Source organism: Microcaecilia unicolor, chromosome 6, assembly GCF_901765095.1.
Source record: "Microcaecilia unicolor chromosome 6, aMicUni1.1, whole genome shotgun sequence".
NCBI classification, from domain to species: domain Eukaryota; kingdom Metazoa; phylum Chordata; class Amphibia; order Gymnophiona; family Siphonopidae; genus Microcaecilia; species Microcaecilia unicolor.
In genome coordinates this window covers 199138216-199151408 of record NC_044036.1, presented here as the reverse complement: position 1 = coordinate 199151408, position 13193 = coordinate 199138216, and the positions used below count along the sequence as shown (strand labels likewise).

Genomic DNA, 13193 nt, shown 5'->3' with positions numbered 1-13193 from the left:
AAATTTAGGCACGTAAGTTCTAATTAAATCTAATTACAGCCAAGAATTGCTTGTTAAAAAGCCAATTATTGGAACTAATTGACTCGTTATGTAATAAAATTGCATGTGCAAATTTGCACATACAATTTTATAAAATTTGGAAGTTAGTGCTTAACTTTAGACAAGAGGATTTACATCAAGTAAACCCTGGTGTAACTCCTCACATCTAAATTAGGAGTGGATCCCCTTATTCTGTAACAGCGCACATCAATTCTAGGAATGTCCCTGATCCGCCCCTACACTCTCTTTTCAGAGCCGCGTGACAAAAAATGCGGATATAAATTTCAATTAAGGCCAATTAGTTCCAATAATTATTAGAACTTAATAATCAGTGCTAATTGGCTTATTAAATTGCGCACACAAATTGAGAACATGTCTAAATTTGCACGCTCAATTTTAAGCGCCATTTATAGAATTTCAGGGAAAGTTTATGTTTGTTCCACATTTGAGATATCGCCTTTCTGTACTTTGTGTAAATGCAAGGGGACGTGCACAGGGGAGCTGCATGAGCCAGGCATGGATGTGTGAAAATATTTACGTGTACGTTATAGAATACTGTATATTATGCACTAAAGTGCTACATTTGCACCTGCTGCTGACATGCCTAAATATTAGCACGTAAATGCTGATTTAGACTGCCATCCTGTAGCTGAATCTGGGCACTCAGATCCCGTTATAGAATTTGCACTTGGCATGCTGCATTTTGGAATGCTAAATTCTGGCACGGTTTCTAGAATTGACCCTTATAGCACAAGGATTGCACAGCCCAAACACTATAAAGTTCTAGAAATAAGCTGGGCAATATTCAGCCCACGGAGGTCAGTGGCTTTAAAGCCTCTGACAGCCAAGGGCTAAATTATGCCTGTATATGCAATGCCAGACACTTAATATCTAGATGCTCAGTAGAACTGGAAGTCATGCTACTTTTTCTGTGTGGTCCTATCTGCCCAGTGAGCTATGCAGACACTAGCATTAAAAATTGCACATAACTTCCAGGTCTGCCCTGACTCTGGCTCCAGCACTGCCCAGATTGTGCCGGGCGGTCAGAGCTGATTTTTAGCAGGAGCCTGGTTAACTGCGGCCCAGTATCTGTTGTTGGTCTGCTCAGCATAGTTTAAGTGAGCAGAAGCCCCTCCTGCCCTCTTAAGCCACAGTGAACATCGATCCCAAGGATTGTAAACACCAGAAAGTACTAGAAACAAGGGGCTCCATATTCACAGTGTGTGAAGTGGGCAGGAGACGTAGGAGCCAACATTTCAGAATTATTGGGGGTGCTAAGCCCAATGGCAATAACCCCTCCCTGGGCACATACAAGGAATTCTCTCAATACTGGGGGTGCTCAAGCTCTCACACCACCCACAGAGCCAGCTCCCATGACAGGAGAAGCTTCTGCCCACTTAAATCATGCTTAATGAGCCTGGTTAGTGTGAAAGGGGGCAGGAGAGGGCTGGAGCCAGGAGTTATGGAATATCGGAGCACTTACAATATTTAGTGGCAGTGCCCACATAGCTAACCGGGCATGTGGGACCACAGTAGCTTCCGAGTACCGTTCTGCTGATCAATATATACCTCCCCCGACGAGCTTCAGATCCTCCTTCCCAGCTCCCATCAACATGCTTCTGATACCTCTCCCACCCCACAACAAGCTTCCAATCCCCCCTCCTGCCCCCCAAGTTCCAGTAGGCCCCATCGAGTCTACTTTAACTGGACTGGTAGTGTAGTGGCTGATGAGGCAGAGGCGAACCCCACTCGCTCTGCCCCTTGCAGCTCCTGGCTGAAAATGGCTGTCGTGACCTCTAAGAGTAGTCGCATGGAAATCACAATAGTACTGCGAGACTACCACTAGAGGTCACGGTAGCCATTTTCAACCAGAAGCCGCAAGGGGAAGGAGCAAGTGGGGTTTGGAATTTGGGAGGAAGGGAGCATCAGTAGCTTGTTGGGGAGCTTGGGACAATTGGAAGCTTGTCAGGGAGGGGGACAGGAGGTGGGTCAGAGGCTTGTTTGGGGCAGCAGAATATGTAAATTTCTCTTATGCGGGTCACAGCCAGTATTCAGCTGCGAATATCAGCCAGGATTCCCATAAGCTCGGGTGGCCAGTGGCAGTTTGGTAAGAGCCAGATTTGAAATGCTGATACCTGGCTTAATTAGTCCTGGATTTTCCCAACATGGAAAATCCAGGACTAATTTAGCCAACAACAAACAGTGCTTAAAAAGACACTGACCACTGCCGGCTGAAAATTGACTGGAAGGATTATAGGGTTTAAGAGGTAGAATTTGAAGATCACACAGGTCAAGAGGAACTGCCATATCTGGGGACATTAGAGTCCAAGAAGAACAAAAACACAACTGAGTCCTACAGTAAATATACACTGCTTTGGTTGTACCACAGAACGGAGGTATATCAAATCCATGACCCCTGACCCTGACACTCCAGACAGCAACAGCAACCAAAGCCATTGCATGTTGCCCTGCATTAGACATGCCTAATATCTGGGAGCTCCCAAGAAAAAGGGGAGGTGGAGGTAATTGTAAAAAGCCTTAAAAAACAAACAAATGTAAACAAAAAGCACTGTTCCTCCTCAGAAATAAAAGTAGATCTGCTTTCCAACTAAGAAATGGTGCAGCTTTTCTGTTTGCTTAGTACAGAAGTAAGACTGCACACACTAGAGATCTTTGGGACAGTAACCCTGTGCCCCCCCCCCCCCCCCCCCCCACACTTAGATATAACCGTACTGAGGAGGAATCAAAAGTCACAACACCATAGACAGAAATACAGACGCTAAGTAATTCAATTACAAAGCCATTGCAGTGGTTGGGGGCTTCCAGCTAGATCATTCAGTTCCTCTCTCTATTTTGATTCTTTCTAAATATATATTTTGTAAAAAGCTCGAGCATGAAGAATCGGCTTTAATTTGAAGGAAAAGCCATTAGCCCCGAGTTGCAACTCTGTTTCCAGGGTGCTAATAACTCACTGTGGCACACCATCTTTTCCGCTCGCCTGTTTTAATAGCTTGATAGATTATCTGGAGCTGCTCATGTTTTCTGCGTGATGATTAAAAGCCCAATGTGCCGAAATTAGCCATTTACCACACTCAGTCAGACACACACATGTATGTAAGAATATTAAGAGAGTTAAACTAAGCCACATAGACATGAACCAGCATCCCCTTCCTATCCTATACTGATCTGAATATTTGTTTTCTGTTTAGGGACACATTTGAGGGTTTAACAAGCCATAGGAAGAAACAGATGAGAGGGTATCTGATGGCACTTTCAAGACAAAACCAAGAAGGCATAAAGTCCATATTACTGGAGAGATGTTTTGGTAGGAACAACTCAGACTCGACACAGAGCTGGGTTTCAGTGTTGCCGCCTGCGTCAGGTGCCTATAAATAAATAAAAGCACTTCCATAGGTTGTTACAAAGTGTTGAAAGTGCCATCAGATTCCCTACTCTTTGTTTTTTTTTGCTGCGTGCTAATGTCACATCACTACACAGTCATTTTTTAAAATTACCATGTGAGCACTTATCGCCAGTTAGCACATGGTAATGGTTAGTGCAGGAATACCTTCTTCCACCCCTAAAAAAAATTCCTCCTAAATATTTAGGGACCATTTTACAGAGTGACGCTAAGCCCAATACAGGCTTACTGCTTGCTCTTTCGGGACTACCGCTGGACCAACATGCGCTCGCGATTTCCGAGGGAAAAAGACCCCCCCCCCCCGGAAATGGCTTGTGTGGCAATAACTCAGCAGTAATTGGGCATCGCTGCGCACTGCCTGGTTACCGCCGGGTTAGTGCAGCAGCCCTTATCACCACCTCAATGGGTGGTGGTAATGGCTCCTCGCCGAATAGCCACACAGTGTAGCCATTTTGTTTTGGAGGGGGGGGCTTTTACCAGCTGCGGGAAAAAGGGTCATGGCATGCAGCAAAAATGGCCCCTGCCACTAGTTCACACACACACATATATAGATAGATAGATATAGACAGAGAGATATAGATATGCTGGCTCATATTCAGTGTTCTAGGCTTGTGTGTGTATGTGTATGTTTTGAATAACTATAATGAATATGCATACAATGTATGTATTCAAATGAATACACTAATGTGCCATGCCCCACCCTTTGCCTCCCCCCAAATGAAACTGTCAAACTATGCCCACGCCTTCTAAAATGTGCTGACAAAATTCCTCCTCCCTACAAAATTTTCCAATTGCCTACAGGATTTGGCCAGCCACAGGGATTAAAGAAAGGAAAAGCTATGGGGCACCTCACCTGTGCATTCTTGCATGCCGCTCTACCAGCATAAGTACATAAGTGTTGCCATAATGGGACACACCGAGGATTCATCAAGCCCAGTATCCTGTTTCCAACAGTGGCCAATCCAGGTCATAAGTATCTGGCAAGATCCCAAAACAATACAAGCAGCCTCCTTGCAGCTCCTGAATTGATTAATTAATTCATTCATTCGGACACCACGTGGCTGTCAGTGCATTCACGCAACAGTAGAACAAAAGCTCAAACACACACTGAACCCAACGTGGTGTCTGAAGAAATTAACTGTTTGACTGATGCAGGAAGACTACTGATGAAGGAACCCCATGGCTTTTACTTTCTTTGACCCTGGTGACTGCTGCTTGTTGGAGAATAAAGAGTGAACTGGACATCTACTTGTGGGGAAGGGATGGAGGGCAGGATTTCTGACTGCTTGAATGAGAGGCAAAATGACAGGGACACAGGCTGAATTGTGGCACTGGATGGGGACAGGAGCAGACTGGCTGACTGGTTTGGGAACAGCTGACTAATTGGAGGGGGGGGGGGATCCGGCTGGATGGCTGACGGTGAGAGGCTGGAGAGAACAGATTAGCTTGTTGGAGGTGACCTGTTGATTGGGAAAAGACTGGTGAGGACAAGCTGAGCATGCCTAGAGTATAGGTTGGGGAGGGGAAGAAAGACTGGGGGTGACAAATTAAGTGGCCTATTGCCACAAAATGCTTTGGAGGAAGTCTATCAGGGATTATAAGAAAAAGACCATAGAAGCTAAAACCCTCTACAATGAAGAGCAAATTGGTTGCAACCACTTAAATATCCCAAGCTCTTTAGCCTTCTTAATAGGCTTCTGTCGATTGAAAACTTAACATCAGTAACTGTAGCCACTCCCTCTGCTAATCAATTAGCCACGTACTTCGATGAAGAAGTAGCTGAAATGAGGGGCTGTACTGCAACGTATGGCCACGAGCTCACAATCTAGTCTGGATGTTGTTATTGCAGTTGACCGACTGTGGTCCTCCTTTCTGCTACCCTCTCATAAATCCTCTCTCAAAACGTATTCTTCTGGATGCTTGTCCGAGTTATTTATTAAAAACTGCACCAACAGAATTCAGTGACCTCTTTCAAGCTTTTATCTCTTTTATGCTGACACAGGGTGCTTTTCCTCATTAGAAAGGTTCCATAATACTTACCCTGATCTCTAAGAGCACCTCAGCTTCATTGGGAGACGTTACTAATTACAGGCCTGTCGCTTCTATCCAGGGGTGTGCTGGTAAATTTTTAACAACAGGCTCTTTCTCCGGACGTAGCCAGCTCTGCAGTTGGAAGGGCCAGGGGTGGCCGGTGAGGGGGGAGCAACACTTGCCTCTCTCTCCTCCCTCCCTTCATGCGGGCACGTTAGGCATAACTTTGCTGGCAGCCACTAAATGGACTGCCACCACTCCCAACGTCTTGCTCTGAGCAGCATGCTGGAACTTCTCTCACATGCTTGAGAATTCCCAGCCTGCTGCCCAGAGCTGGAAACAAGGAGCGGGGAGCAGCAGTAGTCTATTTATTTGGCTGGCAGGGCTCAGCATCCCCACCAGCAAAGTAAAAGATAATTCAGCAGGGGGCCCAAGCCCACATTTTGGGAGCCAGTTGTTAAAGTAGCCATGGAGGGCCCTACTTTAACAACCGGCTCCCAAAATTCTTAAAAACTTAACAACCGGCTCTTGCGAGCCTGTGAGAGCCTGGTCCAGCACACCACTGCTTCTATCCCATTGTTGACTAAGTTAATGGAGGGAATAGTTAGTACTCAGCTTATGAACCACTTTTCCTCTTTCTCCCAATCAGGCTTTAGGCCTTGTTATAGTACCGAGACAGTCTTGACCACCTTAGTATCTGATTTTAGGAAAGAAATCAATCTAGGCTTTAAGTTTTTAGTGATGCAATTCAATTTGTCAAGTGCCTTTGACCTCGTTGATCATGAGTTGCTTTTAGGCCTGTTCCACCAATTTGGACTGTGTGGGAAGGTTCACCAATGGTTCTGCGGCTTCCTAAAATCTAGATCGTATCAGGTGAAGTTGTCAGGTTCTCTCTCACCATCTTGGTCTCCTGATTGCGGGATGCCAAAGGGCTCGTCACTATCTCCAATCCTGTTCAATGTTATGTTAGCTCCGTTAGATGAAAGACTGGAGACAGCAAGGTGTTACACTTTCATTAAGCGGACAATGTCACAATCTATATCCCTTTCAAGACTGGTCTTCTAGAAATTGTCCCTAAGATTAGGCTTGGTCTTGGTTTGTTGGAATCCTGAGCTTCCAATTTTAAATTTAAGTTAAGTAGAAATAAACTAAATGTATCATTTATTTGTTTTTGCTTGCTAGAGTGCTGTGGAGGGGCATAATCGAACGTCGCCGGCCAAATAGATTGCCGGCGATCTATGTTGGTGGCGGTGCTACAGCTGGTTGGAACCGTATTATGGAAAAAGATGGCCGGCCATCTCTTTTTTCGATAATACGGTTTAGCCCGGCCAAATGCCGTGGAGTTCGCCGGGTTTGAGATGGCTGGGTTTGTTTTTCAGCGATAATGGAAAGTTATGTCGGCCATCTCAAACCCCGGCCAAATTCAAGGCATTTGGCCGTGGGAGGAGCCAGCATTTTTAGTGCACTGGCCCCCCTGACATGCCAGGACACCAACCAGCCACCCTAGGGGTCACTGTGTTGGACTTCAGAAAAGATCCCACGTGCATAGCTCCCTTACTTTGGGAGCTGAGCCCCCCAAACCCACTACCCACAAATGTACTGCACCCACTAAAATTGTTCCAGGGACCTGCATACAGCCTCTAGGACTTATTGCTGCTGTATAACTTTGGCACACCAGTTCACACCTGAAGACTAATCTCTCTGAAGAAGTCCTTTCTTGAAATAACCACGTTTACTCACAGTTAACTGCAGATCAGAGGTTATGCCCCACTGGCAAAGAGTCCCCTGGTACCAAGATTAGCAGTAGGTCAGAGCTGGCACAATGGTGTACAATGCCCTCTTTCAGCACCATGCAAGGTAAGAACTACGTTCTCTAACGTGGGTAACACAGGAAAGGGAACTAAAACTGGCTTACAAAAATGGCCACTACCACATGGAGTACAACAGGAAACAAAACAGGGCACACTCTGACCCAGTTAGCAGGGGGGGAAAGCACCATGGGAGTAGAGCCCAGTACCCTACACCCACCACAATGCATTGCTAATGTGACTCTACAGGGCACCTAACAGAAAAGGTGTCACACTCACCCCAGAGCCACATCACAACCAAGGAAAGGCTGTCGGAGGATACAACACATTCTGCTGTCATGGAGATGGGTACGGCATTTGAGGCTGGCATACAGGCTGGCAAAAAAGGTTTTTAGTTTTATTTTTATAGTTTGGAAGGGGATTGGTGACCACTGGGGGAGTATGGGGAGGTCATCCCCGATTCCCTCCAGTGGTCATTTGGTCAGTTGGGGCACCTTTTTGAGGCTTGGTCGTGAAAATAAAAGGACCAAGTAAAGCCGGCGAAATACTGCTTAAGGCCGCTTATTTTTTTTTCCATTATAGGCGAAAGCTGGCCATCTGGTAGCAACGCCCATGCCCGCCTTCGCTAATCTACTGACATGCCCCCTTGAACTTTCGCCGGCGAAGCAACGGGAAAGCGGCGATGCAGTCAAAAATGCCGCTTTCGATTATACCGATTTCGCCGCTTTTAAAAAATCACCGGCCATCTCCCGATTTGTGTCGGAAGATGGCCGGCGATCACTTTCGATTATAAGCTGGCTAGCCACCTGGGTGGAACAGAGCAGTGTACATACTAAAATAACAGAAAGAATGGGGAAATGAACTCCACTGATGATAGGAAAGCAATACAATCACGCAAGGTGAGGTAAAGGGAGATAGAGAGGGAGAAGGTAAAAGGACCAGGAGATATCTCTAGCTACAGAGTCCAGTCATAATGTTTCCCCAGAGGCTTGTCTAAAAAGTCAAGTTTTTAGGTTGGTTTTAAAACTTTTAAAGGTTAAGTCACTCTGGAGAGAGAGAGGGAGTGAGAGAGAGAGAGAGGGAGATTGTTCCAGACAAAAAGGGCAAGGAAAAAAAATGCACAATGCACGTTTGGGACCGGGAAGAAGTAATTGATGACCATTAAGTGAGCTGGTGAGTAGGGAACAGTAAGACTGGATAAATATTTGGGAAAGCCCACCCTGAAAGCCTTGAAAGTTAACAGTCCAATTCTGTAGGTGATACGGTATGCGACGGGAAGCCAGCAGTATTTTATTAACAATGGAGTTGAGTGGTCAGTACGATGGGCCTCACACAATAGTTTGACAGCTGTGTTTTGGAGAGTTTGTAATTTTTTTTTAAAGTAATACATGGTAAACCTGTGCAGATGTATTGCAATAATCCAGCTGAGAGGTAAAGAATGCGAGGATAAGTGAATGAAACTTATAGTGGTCAAAAAGATGGCGAATGGCCCTCAACTGTTGAAAAGCGAATAAGGAAAGCTTAAATAAATGTACAATCTATCTGGGGTAGGAATGAAAGAGAGGAATCCAAGATAACCCTTAAATAATGTAAATGGGAAACTGGGGTGATAGAAGTATTCAAAAGAGACATAGAAGAAGAGGGTGGATTAGAGAAACCGGAGAACCAACAAGCGACAGTTTTATCAGCATTAAGCACAAGATGGTGATCAGACAACCACTTGGCAACTGAATCAAGTGGAGAAATTGTGGGAAAGGAGGGGCAAGTCAGATAAAGAAGAAGGTGTAAAAATAGGCCGAGATAAAAAAAGACTGAATGAGGGTTGCCAGAGGGCTTAGAAACAAGTGAAAAAGGAATGGAGACAGAAAAGATCCCCGAGGGACACCACGCTGAAGTGCTCTTTTTTGAGACACAGAAGTAGGGGTGATTACCTGAAAAGAACGGTCAGAAAGGAAAGAGGTGAACCAGGACAGAACAGCCCTGGAGATATCCAAACTTGGCAGATGTGAAAGTAAGAGAGAATGATTAAAAAGATCAAACGTCACTGAAAGGTAGCCAATCTCTTCAAAACATTTTTTTCCATTGATGAGTCCTACCACCTAGACACTCCGCCTGATATTTAATGCTATTTAACTGGTCAGAATGGATGCTGACCAGTTAAATAGCGTTTAACTGGCTATCCGCCAATATTCAGCGGGGGATAACTGGTTATCCTCCACTGAGTATCCGCAGTTAGCGGCTGCTGGATAACCAGTTATATCATACGATATAACAGGCTATCTGCCAATTTTAAAACCGGGTTTGGTGGTCATATTTGGCTGCGTCAAACCCTGGTATATCTTTGGCCGGTTTAAAGATAACCGGCTATATCTGACATAGCCAGCTATCTTCAAACCAGCCGGAAAAACCCGGATATTTAATGCCAGTCACTGGAAACGGGTTCAGCGCAGAGGGAAACCTTCCAGTTACCTCCTGCGTCTGAATATCAGGGCCACTATTAATTAACAGTCACCTGATGTTTGAGCCTCTGCTTTCCTCAGTTGTTAAGAGAGGTATGGTAGCCATGTTAGTCCACGTTTAAAGGTAATTAATAGAAATAAAACAAAATAAAACATGGAAAAGAAAATAAGATGATATCTTTTTTATTGGACATAACTTAATACATTTCTTGATTAGTTTTCGAAGGTTACCCTTCTTTGTCAGATCGGAAATAAGCAAATGTTGGTAGATGACAGTATATATAAGTGAAACATCAAAGCATTTCAGTGACAGTCTAACAGGATGGGGGTGGATAGGTGAGAGACAGGAAGAGTCGGGTGGATAAGGGACAGGGAGATATGCATGGAGATAGGAGGGTGACAAAGCAGTACAATTTTATGGTTTATAATGGGCTAGAAAACCCAGATCTTTGTTACGTCCTGTCTGGTGGGTGTCAGGGTGTTTATAAAAAATGTCAGCTGTACATTGATTTTTTAATGTGTCTAATGTCTTAGTAATCTCCTCATTAATAGTAGAGGCCACTGTTTTCGTTTTATCGATTATGAGCACCATAAGATCCAGTGAGCATTTATTTAAAATTCCTGCCCACTGGGTCAAAAACTCCTTGTCATCATTAAACATTTTAGGGGGCTTTAAAACTCAAAGCCCTCTGGGTATTATTTCCTTCTTGCAATATTCAATCAACGTCGCCCCATGCAATTCAGCTTTGGTCAGGCGCTTATTAAGGTCTGTCAATGCTGACCACAAAACAGATATTCTGGTCTGGTTTGTTATACTGGTATCTGCCCCTTTAAGAGGTTTCTCCAAGCTGATTGGCCAAGATAAGCATGGCGTCTGACGTAGCTGATTATATAACAGCAGCCATTTTTTTCACTTGTCACTTATCTTTTGAATGACTATCAATGCGGAGGTAAAGTGGTAGTTTCAGCTTTTTCCGTTATAAGCAACTGGCACAGATAGTAATTTTTGTTTCTATTTTTAGATCACACGGGGACCACCGAACCCTGATGCAGGTCTACGAAACGACGGCCATTGTTGGTCGTGGCTGACGTGTATTTAGAATCCACTAAAGAATCCGCAAGTCGCACTACACCAGAAAAGCTAAGTATACTCTGTTGTGAGTTTAATCGTTCATAAGAGAAGTAGATCTGTTTATTTGAGTCAAAGAAAGCGAAGTGTTGGAATACACAAGTGTCCAGATCTAATAGAGGTTTTTAGGCCAATGATGTAGAAGTCCAGCCCCTGAAGCTGAGTTAAGCTAGGGGCTTCTCGAGGCCTTTCCTCTAAAAATACAGACATACACATGCTGAGTTTATTGAGATCTCCCCATCGTCTATAAATTTGTTTACATTAATTGGGAGACCACCTCCAGTTTTTGTTTAACAACTTATATTCCGCCAGTGTTGCTATGCTCATATTAGCCCACTTCACTGGCTCCCTATCCGTTTCCGCATACAGTTCAAACTCCTCTTATTGACTTATAAGTGCATTCACTCTGCAGCTCCTCAGTACCTCTCCACTCTCATCTCTCCCTACACTCCTCCCCGGGAACTCCGTTCACTGGGTAAATCTCTCTTATCTGCACCCTTCTCTTCCACCGCTAACTCCAGACTCCATTCCTGTTATCTTGCTGTACCATATGCCTGGAATAAACTTCCTGAGTCGGTCCGTCAAGCTCCATCTCTGGCCGTCTTCAAATCTAGGCTAAAAGCCCACCTTTTTGATGCTGCTTTTAACTCCTAACCCTTACTCACTTGTTTTATCATCCCCACCTTAGTAATTCCCTTATCACTTATTTGTCCTGTTTGTCTGTCCTAATTAGATTGTAAGCTCTGTCGAGCAGGGATTGTCTCTTCATGTTCAAGTGTACAGTATTGTGTACATCTAGAAGCGCTATAGAAATGATAAGTAGTAGTAGTACTATCTCTCTTCCATACTTCCCCTACTCCTTGGTCCTCTCTCCCCCTTTCCATGGTCCAGCAATGCTCCCCTCTGCTATTGTTCCCTCTTCCTCACATAAGCCAGCATCTCTCCTTCTCTCTTCTCACCAATTTCCATCCCCAAGTCCAACATCTCTCTCTTTCTTCCTGACTGCCTCCCATCTAAAATCTCTCCCTCCTTCCCACCCTAGGATCCATATCTCGTTCTGTCTTCCCTCCCTCCATCCCATTGTCCACCATCTCTCTTTCTCCCTCCCTTCTGTTCGAATCCAGTATTTCTTCCTCCATCCCTTCCCCCCACTCCTAGTACATCATGTCCCCCTGTCTATTTTAAAACAGTTCCAGGGGCTTCCTGGAGAAAGAGGACGTTTTGGCAGAGGGATAGTGCCAGGGAGCGTATCAGAATCACTGCCATGCCACTGACCCCCTGTGAACAGAAATGCGATGCAAGGTAGATGGGTAAGGTGAGAGGAAGGAAAGGAGACCTCAGATTGGGATGGCGTGAATGGGAAGAGATGATGGACCACAGGGCCCCCTGGAGCTGTAGGTCCCAGGGTAGCTGCCCTGTTTGCCTCCCCACTAATGCTAGCTCTGAACACAGCCTTAGATATCATCTTTCTCACATATGTGTCCTTACCTGTGTTCTATAATCACACTCTCTTATTGCTGATGGAAATCTGAGGACTCCTCCATCCCACACAGATCTGCCATTATTCATGCTCTGTAATCCTGTTTTGTGTTCTCTTAGTGTGTACCATAACTCCACTGCCTAGCGTGTTAATATCCAGTGTATGAAATTGAGATGAGGATCCTGGGCATGCAGAAATGAGCTACCAAAAGGTTTCTGTGTGATTATCCTATTCTCAATCTGTGTCCCCAGAATTTATCATGATCTAGGTTTGCTTACCTGAGTGTTGATACGAATGGCTCCGATGGAGGGAATTTCAAAGTAGTAACCTGATAAAAATTAAACACGAATAATAGTAAGTGCTGTGAGAACTACAGAATGGTAACAGGTCTGAAATGTTACTTCATATGGTAAAGAAGAAATTGCTGGTACTAATACAGTACAGGAGAGAGAAAAAGACAACTACCCTCACTAAACAACAGGATGCCAAACACTCATGTGTTTATGATGCTTCACAGCTATGTCCCATGAGTACCAGAATAGGACCCTGCCCCCTTTCTTTCACAGCTGTGTCCCCTCATTGCACCACATAGCCCCACCCCCTTCTTTCCAGCTGTGTCCTCAGTGCCACTACGCAGGACGCAGCCCTATATTTATCATGGAATTGTCCAGAAGGATAGTGTGAACTTCTTGTATTCAAGAAAGGAGGAAGAGTTATGCCCAAGTGACATTTCGTTACCTTTGTTGGCACAGGCCATCCACTGCAAGGGTGTAACATCATAGTTATGCTGCCCAACCGAAAAGGTGAACACTCGCACCTGAGGGAA

General features: G+C 44.8%; 1 protein-coding gene across 1 annotated transcript in view; it reads right to left on the bottom strand.

The window, feature by feature from the left end:
* CACNA2D2 (calcium voltage-gated channel auxiliary subunit alpha2delta 2) overlaps positions 1-13193 on the bottom strand; it is a 1426314-nt gene that overhangs the window by 204848 nt on the left and 1208273 nt on the right. Inside the window, exons 12-13 of the mRNA XM_030206789.1 lie at positions 13106-13184; positions 12646-12695 (exon numbers count right to left, since the gene is read on the bottom strand). Of these exons, the coding sequence (XP_030062649.1) occupies positions 12646-12695; positions 13106-13184 (129 nt within the window). The remainder of the gene's footprint in view (positions 1-12645; positions 12696-13105; positions 13185-13193) is intronic.